General features: G+C 45.0%; 1 protein-coding gene across 1 annotated transcript in view; it reads left to right on the plus strand.

Annotated features, from left to right (window-relative positions):
- LOC132012088 (caspase recruitment domain-containing protein 8-like) overlaps positions 1-18,921 on the plus strand; it is a 34,632-nt gene that overhangs the window by 7,995 nt on the left and 7,716 nt on the right. The window contains exons 2-13 of the mRNA XM_059391650.1: positions 2,530-2,564; positions 2,685-2,771; positions 4,690-4,731; positions 5,053-5,082; positions 8,545-8,589; positions 8,947-8,994; positions 9,161-9,207; positions 9,308-9,357; positions 9,632-9,849; positions 9,953-10,203; positions 12,219-12,353; positions 15,074-15,212. Coding sequence (XP_059247633.1) covers positions 2,530-2,564; positions 2,685-2,771; positions 4,690-4,731; positions 5,053-5,082; positions 8,545-8,589; positions 8,947-8,994; positions 9,161-9,207; positions 9,308-9,357; positions 9,632-9,849; positions 9,953-10,203; positions 12,219-12,353; positions 15,074-15,212 — 1,127 coding nt within the window. The remainder of the gene's footprint in view (positions 1-2,529; positions 2,565-2,684; positions 2,772-4,689; positions 4,732-5,052; positions 5,083-8,544; positions 8,590-8,946; positions 8,995-9,160; positions 9,208-9,307; positions 9,358-9,631; positions 9,850-9,952; positions 10,204-12,218; positions 12,354-15,073; positions 15,213-18,921) is intronic.

Below are 18,921 nucleotides of genomic sequence, written 5' to 3' on the forward strand. Positions count from 1 at the left end.
CCGAAGGCAGAGGCTTAACCTAACCCATTGAGCCACCCACCCGCTCCAATCAATAAAATCTTTAAAAAAAACAAACAAACCAAAAACCATATTTTAGCCTTTCTTGGTTTCTTAAAGCATTTCCCAATTACAACTTCGCCACCATGGCCTGACCTTTTGAGCAAGAGTTGAGGATTAAAAAACAAAAGGATTTAAGTCTGAAAACAAGGATGTGTATATTTCCTAGAACCATGGAGCTTGGGAAATACCAAATATTTGGGGACGTTTACCTAAAATCTTGAGTTGAGGAGGCTTACAACACCAACATCTGGGCGTCCCAACTGACATGGGAGAAGAAGAGGGAGAGGGAAAGCAGTTGGTCAGCCGCCCTTGCTGGCTGGGTCCTCACTTTGCTCCCAGGGTTGGGATTTGGGGGTGGAGTGGTGGGCAGGGAGGGAAGGCACTGGGCCAGGCAAGTGTGTGGGCTTTGAAGTCATAAAGGGCTAGAGTCGGGTGCTCTTTCTCTAGTCCTTAGCTCTGTGACCCTGAGGAAGTTAATTAAGCTGTCTGAGCCAGTCTCTGCATTAGTAAAATGGCCTTCAGAGACTTTTTTTGCGGTGATGGAATGAGAAAATAAAGATTTTAAACATGTATAAGTGCAAATAACATCATTGTTGTTTTCTTCCTCTCTTTTCATTTATTCCTCAAAGATTCTGATTCAGTGGGCCCAAAACAGCAGTTTTTAGAGCGTACCTCAAATAACTCTCATGTTCCTCAGACTATACCATGAGAAGTGCTGTTCTTCCATGATGAATAGCAGTTTTGGCATTAAGGGGAGGGCCGGGCTGTCACTTCTCTGCACACACACCTCCCAGAGGTGCCCCAACACCCCCTGCAGAGTGCATGTTCACAGATCCTCCAAAGTTGGGGCACATGATTTGCAAGGCCATAGGCAGTGACCCTAGGTGGGGGTGGTGATACAGAGAGTGATGTGTGTGTGTGTGTGTGTGTGAGAGAGAGAGAGAGAGAGAGATCCAGGGTGTGCTTGGGACACCGAAGATCTTTCACTCTGGGTGAGCGCATGGAGGGGAGACACCGGAGCAGGGTGGAGGTCATTGTGCACCCTCCCAAGGAGCTTAGGTTTAGCTAGAAACCAGTGAGAAGCCACAGAAGGGTATAAGCAAAGGTGTGAGGAGACCACACTGATAGTCACTGATGAGCCAGGAGAGGGAGACTGCAGGCATGCATAGTAATTATGAGAAAATTACCTTGAGGGCCCATGGTGAGAGACGGGGGGGGGGGGGGGGGGGGGGAGCGCACTGGAACTGAGGGAGAGAGTGTATGCTGAGGAGGGGACAGATTTGAGAGGTGTCTAGAGGGGGCTCAGGAGGACTGGCTGCTTGATGAGCAAGAGGGGGCAGGAGCTGGTGAGGGCCGAGGTCCCAGCTAGGTGCCCTCGGGATGTGATTCTCTGCAGAGACAGGTCAGGAGGAGCAGGTTCTCCCTGAAGACAGGTAGTAGCGTAGTTAATTTAAAGTGCTTAACAGCATAGCTAATTTAAAATAGTTAATTTAAAGACCCTGGGCATCTGGGACTCCAAGAAGAGGACTGGGAAGGAGGTGCAGATTTAGGATCAGAAACCCTGTGTGAAGAGGCACCCTGAGGTGGTGTGAGGTGGGAAGACAAGGGCGCACAGGGGTGACTCCTGATCATGTAGCTGCTGCTACCCTGGGGGCTGATGGAGGCTGGTGGGGGGGTGAAGCACACAGAGAGTGGGGAGGTCACTGCCACAGGGAAGGTGGGAGGTGGCAGCAGACCAGGTAAGAAGGGACGCGGAAGCCACGGAAAAGCCCGCCACCTGCTTCATCTTGTGAGGCCGTGGTCTCTGAGGACTGCAGAAGGCCCACTGGGTCTGTTGGCTAGGAGTCCGTGGCAGCGTGGGAGAGCAGAAGCCAGGTGGCTTTGAGTGCAGGGGGCATTGGGGAGAGGGAGAGTGGAGACCATGTGCATAGGGCATGGAGAGTTCAGGCATGGAGAGGACAAGGGAGAGGCCTTCTCGTTACATGCTTGCTACAGGAGCCCTCACTATTTGGGTGCCATATGTGAGGGAGAAGGCCAGGGAGGCAGAGCAAGATGACCAGGGAGAGGGAGGATGACTCACGCAACCAGATGGAGGGCTGGATGCCAGCGCGGGATGGGCAGTTAGGACTGTGTGCCTAGGGATGTGACAGAGGAAGGCCAGATGGCTGGGCATGACTGGCAATCCCGTGAGCCTGGAAGGTATGGTGCTGGCTCCTGGGGGTGTGATGGGACCAGAAGGGGTCAGGTGCACTCCCAAGAAGCCCCACTGATGAGTTTGGCCTGGCAGTACGTGGGGTCAGGCCACAGGTGGAGAGTGAGAGGGGCAGGAAAACCTTTGAGGAGGGAGAGAGTTCTTTAATTTGCAGCATTTCTGGAGAAACAATATAATGATCATTTTGAAGATTTTTGTAATTATTTTATATAAAATTAGTATCGGTTTTTCAAAGTCTTTTTCTTTTCTTGTTGCAGTGATGACCCTCACAATGCCCCTTCAGAAGGAAAAGGTACGGTACTCCTAAGTCAGTGTGGAGGTGTTAAAAAACTTACACTCTGTGGAGCATTTGCCGTTTTTGAGAATGATCATTTATTTTACTTATGGACTGTGGCTACTCTGTTGCATTCAGGCATTTCCCAACTGCTGCCTTGCAAGCCTGCCTCCTTACACGAAGGGCAAGGAGTGACTGAAGAAGGAGGCACGCCGCCCCAGACTGGTAGGTGGCAGTTTCCCTAAGCGAGGAAACCGACTAGGAGGCTGGTCTTGGTCTGCTTGGGACTTTGAAGCTGGGTGAATGTTCGTTCATACCTTGAGCGTTGTGTGTCAGGGTGAGTGCTGGCCAACTAAGGGGATAAGACAGGGCCTCCGTCTTCAAGGCCTCACAGACCAACTGCGAGACAAGCGGCCACTGTTTGCCAGTTGGTCCGTGTGACAGGAGGGGTCGTCGAGGAGGCGTGGCTAAGCCGGTGGGGAGGAGGACCGCAGAAGTGACTTTGGGCTGGGTTTGAATGGATCCCTGGGAACTCCAGAGGTGAGGCTTGGTGGAGGGACTTCCGGGCAGTGGGAAGGTACCTGGAAAGGCTTGGAGAAGGAGCGGCAGTCATCCTGGCGTTCAAGTTTGGGGACTAGGGGAGTGGTTAAAATAGATTGATTCTAGGCCAGCGGTTCTCAGCCCTGGCTGCACGTTGCAGTCATCTGGAGACTTTAAAGGTAAATACTGCTGTTTAGGCCCCACCCCAGACCAGCTAAATCAGAACCTCTAGGGAAGGGCTGAGTCTGGGCATGGATGTGTTGAGAAAGCTTTCCCGGGTGGTTCCAAGGTGCAGCGAGCATTGAGAACCCCTGTTCTGTGCTTCTAGCCCTGCAGGTGGGCTGGCCTCCGCTTTCATGATTGGACAGTCGTGAGGAGAAAGGTGTAAATACGTTGTGAAGTGTTTTACATAAATATATGTAAAGTATACATATACAAAATGAATAAAAAAATGAGTAAATACATGTAAACAAGTTAACATATATACGTGCCTGGCGCATAGAACACTCAGAACAAGCTGCTGTGGGCTGCGATTATTCTTGTTCTCGACATTATTCTCAGATCTTTTCCTTCCTCCCTGTAACCGCTGCCACTCGTTCCGTACGAACATAGGGAGGGAGGGTTTGGGAATAATGCTAATAGCTTTTCATGTGTGTACTTGCTGTGTGGAGGGGGAGGCAGGGTCTGGAAACTGGGAGGTACAGAGAATGAGGAGTGGGGGTGGGGGAATGAGCCTGCCCGGCAGGTTGGGCCTGGGCTGCTCCTGGGGTCAGCCAGGAGAAGCCCAGGTGTCCCTGGAGGTGGCGGTCGGGATCCTACTGGGGAGTTGGTGCCATGCCTGCTGAGGGCTCTAGGGGGAAGAGAGGCTGGGAATGTGGGGCCTGGGGCATTAACTGGGGAGGGGGGTGGTGGGAGAAGAGAAGAGTGGCAAGGCCACTGGTGGAAAGCTTTGAGAGAGGTAGGAGAACCAGGACAGACATCTCGGGAGGGTCTTGTGGGCAGGAGGGAGTGATGGGTGTCTACCTGCAGGAGTTCTTTTCTGGGGGTTAGTGGTCCTTTAGAGACACCAGGGAGAGGATTTCCAGCAAGCTGTGGGAACAGAAGCGTGATTGCAGTGGACTGAGACGTGGAGTCGGGGGTGAGGAGGAAGGAGGAGGGAGCGTTCTTGGGGACCACTTTTTCCAGAAGTAGTTGGATAATAGGGACTACATTTGTCCTGTGCTTCAGTCAGTGGCATGCACACTCCAGGACTTCTGCACAGTTGTATCACTGGCCTAGTGTGTGTGACATGTCCATATGTGCAAATGCAGGAGCCAGACGGGAGCAGGGAGGGCGAGTCACCACTGAGAAGGGCTTGAGCAACAACCAGAGGAAGTGATTCCCGCAGCCAGAGGGTTAACAGGAGCTCGTACTCAGTATGTTCTATCCAGTTCCAGAGAAAAACAAGCCCCCTCTTAGAGAAACCAGACTGGTTTTGGACTCAATAGAATTTATTAAGTTAGGAAGAAATTAGTTGAGTTTGCATCTATTTTATAATAGATATAATTAAAAAATAGTTCTTACTTTTTATTCACTGCGAACTTCCCTTGGTGTTTCTGTTCAGGAGAGGACAGCAGTTCTGAGAGCAGCTCTGAGAGTGAATCTGGTGAGTAACGTACGCTTTTCCTTAATCACGGAATCCTGGTTAAACCTATGAGCCTTCATTTTTATTTTAAAGTAACGCACACATCCCTTATATGGTTTGAGGACCTATTACTAGCATGGTTTTCTGAAGTCCTGAAGAAGTGCCTACGTGGTAAATACTTTCCAGTTGGCAAGCGAAGTGGGAGGACAGGATGAGCTGAAGAAGAAAGGCAGGAAATGGTTGCTGGTGGCGAGAGCCAAGCATTTTACCTGTTCTCCCATTAGTCCGTGTTTCCTCTTGGTTGTCCAAAGAGTTTGATTTAGACTTCTTTGCTTTTTGTAGATAATGAGGAACCAGAACCAGAACAAATAAGTGAGTATATCCTTCCTCTCGGTTTTATTTTTTGTTGTTGAAAGGAAGAAAGGGGAGGATAGCCTCTGGGATTTTTACATTACCGATCACTTGCTCGTTATCTTTCTCCCCGTGCAAAATTAAGGTGAACGTTAGGAAACTTCTCTAAGTGTTTTGGAAATGTGAACTCACTACACAGGGCAAAAAAAAGCATGTGCCTGTGATGTGCGTCGGTACCAAGACTGTACATGTGCTGTGCTGCTCTGAGGCCCCTGCCTGAGGGGCCTGCGGTAAGCGGCCGCAACTTGCCTCGGTGGGGCTCGCTGCTCAGGACTGTGGCCCACTGACTGTCTGCCGCTGCAAGTGCTCCATTTGTGCTTGGGGGTTTCTGGCGTGCTGTTGGAGCTCTCCGTGAACAACTTGAGAATGAAACCACTTGAAGGGAATTCTAAATATAAAATATGGTTTTTGTCGAAAGTTTTGTGAGTGACTAAGCTTGTATTTTAAGTGGTTTTCTTTTTACTGTAGGACCCTCCTCCCCCCTCCAGTTCTTAGACTCTGATCTGCCCCTGAATGCTGTAGCAGGGCAGTCAGAGGGCCCCTTTGCAGTACTTAAAATAAATGAAGTCTCTTCGCTCATAAGTCCTTAGATAGTCTGATTCTCTCTGCAATTTCTCAGTGGAGAACCTGTGATGGTAACTGTAAGTTCTTGCAATCATGTTATACATTGAGGAGAAGCTGTGATAATGTGTGTAATAGTGTGTAGCACCCTCGTGGAGATGTCATATTCTGATAGCCATAAAGCAAAAATGTATGCCAACCCTCTCCCCCCCAGTTCTCTGTACATTATGGATTATTTCATCCTCCAAAATGCAGTCGAAAGTCCAGCCTCCGTAGATTGGATTAAAATAGGAATCAAACTAGAAAGCTGGCATTGGATCAGGTTTCTGCTGTTATCCCTGGTAATAACTGGGTAAAGGGCCGTAGAGACATGGAGTCCAGAGTCAGAACCCTCAGGGTCCAGAAGCTAGGCCAGGGCCAGGGCCTCACCCAGGCAGGCAACATAGGTGGAAGGCAGTGTTCAGTAAGGCTCAAGATAGGCTCAGAATTGGTGCGGTCAGTGTGGTCAGCAGGGCAAACGTGGAGCACCGAGGAGGGGCTGGCCCTTGGCTGGGTTAGACATCTTGGTATTCTCTGGCAGTCCCAAGTGTCCTGGCATCTTCTGTGGGCGGGCCGAGGATGCCTGTCTTTGGAGCGAGCCCCAGGTCATGGAAGAGTCCTGCCTTCCCCCAAGATTATTCTCTTTGTTAAAATGTCTGTGATTCTTCGCCTGCATTCTCAGGTCGGGTGGAAAGACCAGGTGGGCTGCCTTGGACTGTTCGCTCCTCTGTGCTCTAGCTAACAGTGCAGCCTACCCGTTCTCTTCCCAAGTGCATATGCTTTCTACTCACAGGCATGAACTCTGGGGTCACCCAACGATGCTTGAAGGGAAGCTGTGGTTGATAAGTTGGGGAGAATTACATCAATTTCTCTGCTTTGGCTGGGAAGACCTGGTCAGAGGCTCGGTGTTTGCTGGTTAGGATTCTCTGATCTCTTTCACTTTCTCTGCTCCTAAGGCAGAAAACCATGGGCTGTGGATGAAATACAACGCAGACTTACAGCCAACCAATAAAGTAGAATTTTATGATCCTTTATAAGATAGTGACTGAGGAAATATGATTGGAGGGTAGTGTGGTGCAGGAGGTGGTCGGTATTTCAGATCTATAGTGTTCTGAGTCCAGGACTCTGAATACTTTTAATCTCTGTTGCCATGTGATCTTAATTTTTTTTTTTTTTTTAAAGCTGGAGCTCCCGATAGGCTGACAAATCAGGCAGCTTGTGTGTGCTGGGGTGGAGCGCTGTCCTGGGGGGTGTCTGTACCTTCTGGGCGTGGGGATGGCATAGGACCTTGTATATGTATTGATGAGTGCCTTACCCATGGGGTGACCCTCCCAGAGGTTGTTCAGATGTCTACAATATAAAACCAAGCATTTGACACATTAGGTCTTGCCTTAAGTGACAGGAATTGTTGTCTAGAATTTGTAAATTTTTTAATGAGACCCACCTATCACCGTAGCAAAATAATAGTTAATAATAGTTATGTAACACTTACTGAATTAGGGCATGGTCATTTAATTTTCCTTAATTTTGGGGGGGATGGTATTATTCTAATCCCCATTTGATAGATGTGGAAAGTGAAGCATGGGGACACTTAGTAATGCCACCAGAGAGGTCAAGCTCATGCAACTAGTGACCAGTGTAGATAATAGAAAAATTCATTGCTGTTCCCTTTCTTTCTTTAAAAAAAAAAAAGATTTTATTTGTTTATTGAGAGAGAGTGAGAGAGAGAGAGAGAATATGAGAGAGAGAGAACAAGAGCAGGGTGAGGGGCAGAGGGAGAAGTAGACACCCTGCTGTGCAGGGAGCCCAGTGTGGGGCTCAGTCCCAGTATTCCAGGATCATGACCTGAGCCGAAGGCAGATGCTTAACCGACTGAGCCACTCAGGTGCCCCTGCTTTCCCTTTCTTTTTTTTTTTCTTTTTTAATTTTTTTTTTTTCAGATTTTATTTATTTATTTGATAGAGATCCCAAGTAGGCAGAGAGGCAGGCAGAGAGAGAGGAGGAAGCAGGCTTGCAGAGAGCTGAAAGCCGGATGTGGGGCTCGATCCCAGGACCCTGGGATCATGACCTGAGCCGAAGACAGAGGCTTTAACCCACTGAGCCACCCAGGCACCCCTGCTTTCCCTTTCTTAATATATTTTATAGTATGGAAGTCTAATCATTCAGAAAATAGTGACTGAGCACTTACTAGGCCCTAGGGTTACAGTCCTCATGAAGCTTACATTCTAGGGGGGAGAGAAACAGGAAGCAGAAGACACTAAACCACAGTGTGCAAGGTGGGGAGATGCCCTGAAGGAAATGAATATGTCAGGCAGGCCCTGTTTCAGGGAGGGGGAGTGTGCATTTGTATCAGAAAAGCCTCTCAGATAAGGGCACATTTGAGCAGAGACCACAAAGATGTGAGGGGGCAAGCAACACGAGTATTTGTGGGAGGAGACAGTATATGCAAAGTCAGGAGTGTGCTTTGGGGTGGAGACATGGCGGGTGGTGACTGGAGGGCAGCAGGTGCGGGGGAGGCAGGCAGAAGATGAAGTAATGAAGAGCCAGACCATACAGGACCTTTATCGGTGTGGAAGGAATCTGCATGCCAAATCAGAGACCCTTACAGTTGTTCCAGTTTAAATAGGCCTAAAATCTGCTGTCAGTTCTTTTCTTCCAAGCTAATGTCTAACCCTAATAGCTGGAGGGCTGATGCCAGCCGAGCATTATCTTGGGCAGTGGATGAATCTTCAGTGGAGGCTGCCGCTCTCCAGCGGAGACGCTGGCCCTGGGGAGGAATAACTGATGAGGAGATGGCTCATATGCCCTTTCTTGTCTTCACAGATGGGGAGCCAGGAGGGTCTTGCGTGGAGGAAGCTTCTGCTCAGAGTAAGAACAGGGCGATGTGCTTACCTCTGGTTCCTCTGCTGCTCTCCCGTGCTTGTGTGAAAGGAGAACATGTGGGCCCCGTGTAAGGATGATGGCTGCAGAGAAAGATCACATAAAGTTTTATGTGCCGAGATGGGGCACACGAAAACTCGAGTCGCATTCAAGCCCGTTTTCACACTTTAGACCTAGAGTGGGATCGACAGACGTAGTGTCTCATGTGTCATTGGATTGACGTGTGGAGGTGTTTAAATACACGTTTAAAGTTCTGTGGGTTGGGAAGCTAAGGTGGGTGCTTGAGTCATGTACGATTTACCCCGTGACTGACTCCTGCCAATGCATGTGTGATCTCGTTCACAGCGGAAGAGTGGGAGGAGAAGGAATTGCCCAAAGAGCATTCGCATTCAGGTATAAACTGACATTTTCCAAAATATTCTTCCAAATATTGTTATTGCTCAGGGGCATGTGCCTTTGAACTTTGTCATCTCATCCTGTCACATATACTTATGAAAAAATTTGTATCCGAAAATGCCAACCACATTCATATACATAAAACTTTTTCTCTATCATTTAGAACTTCAAAAAATCCAACCTCACTGTGAACACTGCAATGTTGAAAATGTAAGTATATTTTCATTATAGAGTATGATTCTTTAACTTGCTTTAAGAAAGTAACATTGTTTGTGTATTACCTGCTTTTATGTGTGTACTTTTTCTCCAGAAACAAAATGAGCAAGTGACCCCCAGGCCGCTTTCCAGGGAACAGTTTTTGTAAGTAGTTGTGAATAGAGAAGACTTAAACATCATCAGTAACTTAACTTCACACATAAAAATGACCCCAGGTAGGGGAAACCCAGAACAACATAATTAATTTCACACACTTTATGTACTTCCTTGGGCTATTTTCTTTGGTAGTGATGCTTCTTCAGAATGCTATAGAATTTCATTAGTGCTTTTGAATGGAATTAAAAACACAAGTAGTTTTAAGAAATCCTCCCCGACCAAACATAAGGACTAAAAAGGTGTTCTTATCTGTCCAATGCAGACTGAAGTTGGACACAGAGGGAACTTACCAATGCACGGAAACTGGTCTGATATTTGAGGTTAACAGAAAAGTTGACATCAAGTATTGCGTTTTGTCCTGGAGCAAATTTGCAGACCTGGTTGTTAAACCCTGGGTTGTCGGTGGACCCTTGTTTGATGTTAAATGTGACCCAACCTGTCTCACCTCCATTCAGTTTCCACATTCCCTCTGCTTGGGTCGTAAGTACTTGTTTCCTAAATGTCTAATTTTTGTGCATGTGTGTGTATGTGTGTGCAACCCGTGTCCTGCCCAGAGTGCTGATTTACCTTCATATTTTAACAGACCACAATGCCAATATGACGTTCAAAGTCTTACATGTTAAAAGTTCTGGGGCCTCATTAGAATCCACCATGGATCATTCTACAACCCACGTCAAATGGCGCGTGAGCTCTCTTTCTCCTGTGGGGCCAGTTATTCAAAGTGAAGAGACTGTATACCACCACGGGGCTGTGATTCTCTACAAAGCCATTGACCAGAACCCATCCTTGTCTTTTCGGGTGTACATAGCAACCAATAACGAGTCGTTCATCAAGGTAAATTTAACGAGAATGAATCATAAGTGTTGATTACTTTGGGTTCCAATATGATGCCGTGTGTGTGGGTCCCATTCTTGTTAACTGAAGCGTCTGCCCTCTGTGGGTCTCATTTGGCGCTCACCTAGAGAGGTCAGAGGGTCAGTGCCTGGGGCGTGCCAAGTCCTCTGATTGCGGGAGGGTGGTCATTCCGATCCAAGCAGAAGGGGGCGGGGGTCTGGGACTTCAGCGGAAAGAAACGCAACTCACAGGAAAATGAAAAAGAATAAATGTTTGGTAAACAAGTGTCTCTTGGGCCACTCAGAGCCATGGGACATAGAGGACTTTGCTTAAACAGGCCTTGCTATGTTCCTCCCTGTCTTCCATACCTAGTTCATGTGCTAGTGTTGTTATCTCTAGTGACAGTTCTCTTTCTGGAGCAGGTCCTCTATCCGAATTCTTCTTTTCTTTTTTCTTTTTTTTTTTTTTTTAAATATTTTACTTATTTATTCGAGAGAGTGAGAGAGAGCATAAGACGGGGTGAGAGGCATTGGGAGAAGCAGGCTCCCTGCTGAGCGAGGAGCCTGATGCAGGACTAGATCTCAGGATCTGACTTGAGCCGAAGGCAGACGCTAAACTGACTGAGCCACGCTGGCTCCCTGTCCAAAGTCTTTTAGGCAGTTGTCAGGGAGGTTAAGAGCCTTTCCTGAATCTGCTGTGTTTTGGTTGCCTTTTTTAAAGAATTGTTTGAATTAGTTAATTTTTAAAAAAATTCCAATATAGTTAATATACAATGTTATCTTGGTTTTAGGTGAGCAGTACAGGGATTCATCAATTCTATACATTACTCAGGGCTAATTGTGATAAGTGTACTCTTATCTCCTTCACCTATTCACTCATGCCCTCACCCTTGATTGCTTTTTAAAAATTTATTATTATTATATTAAAATTATTATTATTTTTTTATTAATTATTTATTATTTAAAAATAATCTTCATGCCAGAGTGGCCCATCTTGGGGTACCCAGCCCTTGGCCCCCTCCAAGGTCATACTGCCTATCTCCAGTGTTTTCAGGTTATAGTGTTTTGATGGCTTTAAACACAAGTTATATTGATTGTAATTGGCAATATATATTAAAATTTAAGAACTCTATTAAGTAATAGGTTTTTAGTTTCTTCCTAAGAAGGTGAAATATGCTTCCTATAATCTTATTTAAGTTAATACTTTCAGCTGGGAAACGAGTCTTCAAATGGAGTCAAAAGAATCCCATGTAAATTCAATTAATTAAAAGGGTGTTCTCTCTCCTTCCTGGGAAGCTGGGTGAGGAGCTGATTCTGCCGCTGGAACAATGGGCGCATGGCACGGTTAGGGCAGGATGGGCTTCCTGTTGATGCTGTAGTTTTACACCTTCTGGGATTGACTTTTTTTTTCTGTGTTGGAAGATTTCCTTGCACTTTGCATTCAGGAAACCCAGATTTCATGTTCAGCTACATCTACAGCTGCTGCACAAGGGAGCCTGGGCCAAAGTCTCTCATTTGCCTTTGTGAGGCATTCGAACTATGCGTATAAAATCAGTAACCTGTCTGGGACAGTGGTGAGGCCAAGGCTGGAAACACATAGTGCTGGGTAGAAGCAAGCTCTGGGTCAAGGGGAACTGTGTACAATAGAGTAGTTGCTTTCTGTTCACACAATGGACAGATAATCAGTACAAACGTGTAATGCTGGCACTCATTTAATTTTCTGAAATCCTTCAGAAGCAAACTTTTGGTGCTAGCCAGGGTGTGTGTGTGGTTGCTTTTGGCTGTAGTGCTTGAGCGAAAGAGGTTTGGAAACCTAGAAGCTTGCAGTGCGGGTCTGAGGTGACTTACTAGCCTCTGCGGTGTTTCTTTTTAGGGTGCCTGAAGGTGTTTCCATCACGGTCATTTTGTGGGGGGACATGACGAGAATGCTGGGGGCACGTGCACTGCCTGGGCACTTAACGGTTCTTATAGTTGTTACTGATGCATTTCACAGCCTAAACCTATTTCTGCCTTTAGGATATTTCCAAGTCAGTAAAGCACTCCTCTAAGAAATTCATGAAAATTGACAAGCCTCCTGTTTGCCAGAAGTTATTGGAGAATGGGAAGAAATACAGACTGATCAGTGAACCAGAAGCTGAAATCACCCCAGAGGTATATATCTTAAAAATAACCACTTGGAGTAGCAGCAGGAATGTATATTTTGTAGCTAAGGTTATTTTGAAGGTTTTTAAAAGAATTCATTTTGTTTTCATTTTTATTTACAGGAAAGCCATAGTTTTTCTAAACTTGTAGCTTATTCCAAAGATGCCGTTGAATTTCAGAATTAATTTGCCACCATTGCAGAAATAGGCTATTTAATATTTTTTCCTTTAGAAAGGTTTTACGTTTTCTTGAGTTCTTTAAATTAAATTCTTCAAACAGTGTGAGCTTCAAAGGAATAAAAACCTTCAGTTTAATCTTAAGTCACAGAGCACTGAAGGTTAATGGGAAAGAGTTGCTAACAAGGTGATCGGCTTTTTCTTATTGGAAGGCATTTGAAAAATAGTTATGGGAGCAAATTGTCAGTAGATTTCAACTATTCACTGTATACACCATGACATTTGTAGGCGATTTCGGTTTCCTGTAAGTGACAAAGTTATTTTTGAAACTTATTTTCATTACGTGCCCTGACTGCGGGCTGCAGCTTAGCTAACTAGACATCTCTGTGGAAATTCGTTTTGTACACCCCTTTGTTTGTTTCTTAATCTGTGAAAAATTGAAAATGTGTTTTGATTCCATTACATTAAAATATGAAAGAAGAGGGAGCTGATGGGGGTGGCCCGTGTTGCATTATCGTATTAGCAGAGGCCTCTGGCCCTGTAGAAGTGGTCAGGTTGGGCAGACAGCCTTCCATACTTTCCTTTCCAGCTGCAAAGGGTTTCTTCCCACCGGGTGTTTTTTGAGTTTCACAACTTTGAGGCTGAAGAGAGCATCCTCCATTAACGTGCAGAGCAGGCTAGCGAGCTGCCTGGGTCCCACACCCAGGTGGCAGATGAGCCTGGCCCTGAGCCCACTCTGCCCTTGGCCCCTAATGCCACCATCTTTGCACTGGGATCTGAGAGGCTGATTCCTAGCCCTTGTGAGCTGATCAAGCCCTGGCAGGTGCCACCTCAAGGTGATCATGAGACGCCAGCTGCAGTCTTGTCTGGGGGGTGGGATTAAATTCGAAGGGTTTGTTTAGGATGGTGTGATTCTTGGCCTTTGTTGCAAAATAGAATTTGCAGGGGAGCTTTGAAAAAAGTCTGTGGCCTGGGTCCTACCCCCAGAGATGCTGACTTAATTGCTCTGGGAGTGGTCTCGGCATTGGGCTTGTTAAAGTTCCCAGGGTGACTGTACTGTGCTGCCAAGATTGAGAGCCACTAGGAGAGGGAATAATACACACCGAATGGTCCATCTGTCTGGGAAGGGACTGAGGTGGTCCCTAGAGGTGTCGCTTACACAAGATGGTGGTGGCGGGAGGGCTTTAAATAGTCCAGTTCTGTCACCAATTGTGTGCTCTCTCTTTACCAAATCTCTGGGCTAATGGGGCTAATCTCCCAGGATTGCCCTAATGATTATGCAAGGTAGTGGTTTTGGGGTACTCTGAGAGTTGTGAAACTCTGTTAAATCTAAGGTGTTCTTACTGATTTTAGACCATTAGTGATTTATTTAACTGACATTTATCAAAAGTACCTATTACAAGTCAGTCTGGGATAAGAGCTAAAAGTTAAAAAATGAGTAAGTTGTGATCTTTTCCTTCAAAAGATGCTAGGATATAGAGAGATATACTATAGTCATGTAAAGAATAATTTTAATGTGTAATGTATTACCATAGAGATGGGTGCAGTGGGTTTCCGTGCAGAGTTCCTATGTGGAGACATTTGTTCTGGGTTGGAGGGGAGAGGGATTCACCCAGGATAGACAACCTTCCTGGAAGAAGGAACTGAATGTGCCTAAGTGAGATGATGGGGATGTGCAGCTGGGCTCCAGGCACCAGACAAATGGGAATGGGAAATGGGAATGCAGAGGGCTTTGGGAGAGAAAGCTCTTGGCTTTGTAGGCCTTGGTGATCCATGGTGAGGATAATGCTAGTGGTTTATAATGGAAAGGGAGGGGACAGGGTAGGAATGTTGGTTTTTAAAGGTGATGCCCAGTGTAGTTCAATGATTTTTCTTTTCTTTTCTTTCTTTCTTTCTTTTTTTTTTTTTTTTTAAAGTACATTTCTCCCTGTAGACTTGCTAGTGTCTGGAGAAGAGAGAAGGTCCAAGGCATAGGGCGGTCTATGTAGTGGTTAAGTGTAGTGGTTGTGTGTAGGTGCGAATTCAAATCTCCCACTTCCTAGATGTGGATTTGGCCAAGTTCGTTAGCTTCTCTGAGATCTTTATCCATAAAATAGCAATGAAAGGGTTTGTGGGGGCAAGGTGGTGTTCAGTGAGGAATGCGGACAAAATAAACAGTGTGGTTCTGTAAATGTCTTTAAATTGTTTCCAGGTTGTGGAATGATTGAAGTGAAACCAGTGAGGGAGCTTAAGAACACTTAGGAAAGGGTGATTAGTTTGGGAACATGAAACACTGAACCCAAGAAAGCGCTGAAAATTTACACCTTAAAAAAATCGGGCCAAAGTCCTGGAAGCCTCAATGAGGGAGAAAAGCAGGTCTGAGTAAAGAAGGGCTGGGAGAAGCAGGAGAGTCAGAGGATCTGTGATTATGGGATGAGATCAGAATCGAAGTAAGCATTCCAGTCAGCGCTGACCCCTTTACCATTCCTTACTTGACATTTTATGTTGCCAACTAATGCAGCTTTTATTAAAAAAAAAAAAAAAAAATTCACTCTTTTTTTTTTTTTTTTTAAGGAAATTGAATTTGTTGATGGTTCACTTTTAAAATTAAAAAGTTACATTGAAGTGTATTTGGAGCAACCAGTGGAATTTAAATTACTTCTAGTCGAAATGGATTCTGAGGAAATTGTGTGGAAAGCAAAACTGAGAGAATGTAAGTGTTTTGAATCTTGAATGAAAACTCAGGTTTGGGGGGCAGTGGGGGTAAGAAAACAAGTAGGATGATTGTTCCGTTACCATAACATCTAAAGATCGGATTAAGAGATGAAGAGTCCAGCGAGGCTCTGGTTCTCAGGCACCCACAGCCAGACCCCTTGGTCATTGGGTAGTTCAGTGAGGTCTGGGCGCTTCAGGCAGCAGGTGGGTTTAGCCAATAGAGGGTTTGGGTTTTATTTTTTTCCCTCTCTTACCTTTCTGAGGTTTGGATTTCAGACTTTTTTAAAAATTTAATTTAATTTTATTTTTTCAGTGTTCCAAGATTCATTGTTTATGCACCACACCCAGTGCTTCATGCAATACGTGCCCTCCTTAATACCCACCACCAGGCTCACCCATTCCCTCAAACCACCGCCCCCAAAACCCTCCCTTTGTTTCTCAGAGTCCACAGTCTCTCATGGTTTGTCTCCCTGTCTGATTTCCCCCAACTCACTTCTCCTCTCCAACTCCCAATGTCCTCCATGCTATTTGTTATGCTCCACAAGTAAGTGAAACCATATGATAATTGACTGTCTCTGCTTGACTTATTTCACTCAGCATAATCTCCTCCTGTCCCGTCCATGTTGATACAAAAGTTGGGTATTCACCCTTTCTGGTGGAGGCATAATACTCCATTGTATATATGAACCATATCCTCTTTATCCATTTGTCTGTTGAAGGGCATCTTGGCTCCTTCCACAGTTTGGCGACTGTGGCCATTGCTGCTATGAACGTTGGGGTACAGGTGGCCCTTCTTTTCACTACATCTGTATCTTTTTGGTAAATATCCAGTAGTGCAATTGCAGGGTCATAAGGTAGCTCTATTTTTAATTTCTTAAGGAATCTCCACACTGTTTTCGAAAGTGGCTGCATTAACTGGCATTCCCACCAACAGTATAAGAGGGTTCCCCTTTCCCCACATCCTCTCCAACACTTGTTTACTGTCTTGTTGATTTTGGACATTCTAACTGGTGTAAGGTGATATCTCAAGGTGGTTTTGATTTGAATCTCCCTGATATCTAATGATGATGAACATTTTTTCATGTGTCTGTTAGCCACTTGTTTGTCTTCTTTGGAGAAATGTCTGTTCATATCTTCTGCCCATTTTTTTGACGTGATTATTTTGTGTGTGTTGAGTTTGAGGAGTTCTTTATAGATCTTGGATATCAGCCCTTTGTCTGTAGTGTCATTTGCAAATATCTTCTCCCATTCTGTAGGTTGTCTCTTTGTTTTGTTGATTGTTTCCTTTGCTGTGCAAAAGCTTTTGATCTTGATGAAGTCCCAAAAGTTCATTTTTGCTTTTGTTTCCTTTGCCTTTGGAGACATGTCTTGAAAGAAGTTGCTGTGGTCAATGTTGAAGAGGTTACTGCCTTTGTTCTCCTCTAGGATTTTGATAGATTTCTGCCTCATGTTGAGGCCTTTTACCCATTTCAAGTTTATCTTTGTGTATGGTGTAAGAGAATGGTCGGGTTTCATTCTTCTATACATAGCTCTCCAATTATCCCAGCACCATTTATTGAAGAGACTGTCTTTTTCCCACTGCATATTTTTTCCTGCTTTGTAAAAGATTATTTGATCATAGAGTTTTGGGTCCATATCTGGGCTCTCTACTCTGTTCCACTGGCCTATGTGTCTTTTTTTTGTGCCAGTACCATGTTGTCTTGGTGATCACAGCTTTGTAGTAAAGCTTGAAATCAGGCAATGTGATACCCTCAGTTTTGTTTTTCTTTTTTAACATTTCCTTAGCAATTCGGGAATCCCTTCTAGTTCTGTACAAATTTTAGGATTGTTTGTTCCAGCTCTTTGAAAAATTCTGGTAGAATTTTGATCAGGATGGCACTGAAAGTATAGATTGCTCTAGGCAGTATAGACATTTTAACAGTGTTTATTCTTCCAATTCATGAGCATGGAATGCTCTTCCATATTTTTGTGTCTTCTTCAATTTCTTTCATGAGTGTTCTGTAGTACTAAAGACCCCACCACAAAGGAGAATTTCAGACCAATATTCCTGATGAGTATGGATGCCAAGATTCTCAGCAAGATCCTAGCTAATAGGATCCAGCAATACGTTAAGAAGATTATACACCCTGACCAGGTAGGATTTATCCCTGGGATGCAAGGGCAGTTCAACATTTGCAAATCAATGTGATAGAACAAATCAGTAAGAGAAGAGAAAAGAACCACATGGTCCTCTCGATTGATGCAGAAAAAGCATTTGACAAGATACAACATCCATTCTTGATTATGACAATTCAAAGTATAGGGATAGAGGGAACATTCTTCAACTTTATAAAATACATCTATGAAAAACCCACAGCAAATATCATTCTCAATGGGGAAAAGCTGACAGCCTTCCCTTTGAGATCAGGAACAAGACAAGGATGCCCACTCTTGCCACTCTTGTTCAACATAGTACTAGAAGACCTAGCAAAAGCAACCAGACAACAAAGAGAAATAAAAGGTATTCAAATTGGCAAAGAAGAAGTCAAACTCTCTCTTTGCAGATGACATGATACTTTATTTGGAAAACCCAAAAGACTCCACCCCTAAACTACTAGAACTCATACAGCAATTCAGTAATGTGGCAGGATACAAAATCAATGCACAGAAATCAGTTGCTCTCTTATACACAACAATGAAAATATAAAAAGGGAAATTAGAAAATCGACTCCATTTACCATAGCACCAAGAACCATAAGATACATGGGAATAAACCTAACCAAAGAGGTAAAGGATCTGTACTCGAGGATCTCATACATTTTTTTTTTTTGATCTCATACATTTTAATATAAATGAGGGACATCCTGACAAAGTCTGTCCCATGACCTGGATGTACATCTGCATTTTGGCTGATCTCCTGCCTCATTTGTGTCCCCCTGTCTATCTGATCAGTGAACTGTCGCTCCTGCTGTGTGATTATGGCTCTGCGGTGGAAACGCTTTTCCTCGTTTAAGATTTTGGTGCTGGGAAGTCCTCCGGTGACAACCTCTTCAATATCCTCTCCTGCCCTGGGAGGAGTTGGAGAGGGCTGCCGCTGGTGTGGACTGCCTCCGGAAGAATGGAGATGGAGGGGCACACCCCCTAGCTGCCCTTGGCTGCCTCCTCAGGCAGGTCTGACCTTGACCTCCAATTCTCTTTGAAGAAGGTTATTAAAACAACAGACATGTGTCTAGTGAGCACATTTTGGAGCTAAAAGGGAAGCAGAAGAGTGGATTGGGAGTGAGGTCCTCTGGGTTCTAGTTCCAGCCCTAGAATTGACCAGCTCTCTGTGGGAGTGTGGGCAGGTCTCTGAACCTGCCTGTGGCTGTTGTAGCTTCCTTTGCAAATGGCACAGGGTTCCCTCCTGTCAGTGCCACATGTCTGTAGTAGAAATTATTTTTGCATCGTTTGCATTTTGAATTATAATACCTTAACTCTTTCCCGGTAATCATACGCAATCCAGTATCATTTCAAAAAACAGCATAAGTAGTAAGTGCCATGAGCAGGATATCGAGTTTTAACCCACTCTTCTATTCATTTCATCCTCCAGAATTTTTATTTGTTATACAAATGTAATAACAACAAGGATCTGTTAAGTATTCTGTAAGCCTCTTCAACATCTGAACAATATTTGAGTCATTTTCAGCTAGTTTCTTTTGTACTCATCGGGTCATGGATAGATGAATTAG

Source organism: Mustela nigripes, chromosome 2, assembly GCF_022355385.1.
Source record: "Mustela nigripes isolate SB6536 chromosome 2, MUSNIG.SB6536, whole genome shotgun sequence".
Classification (NCBI taxonomy): Eukaryota; Metazoa; Chordata; class Mammalia; order Carnivora; family Mustelidae; genus Mustela; species Mustela nigripes.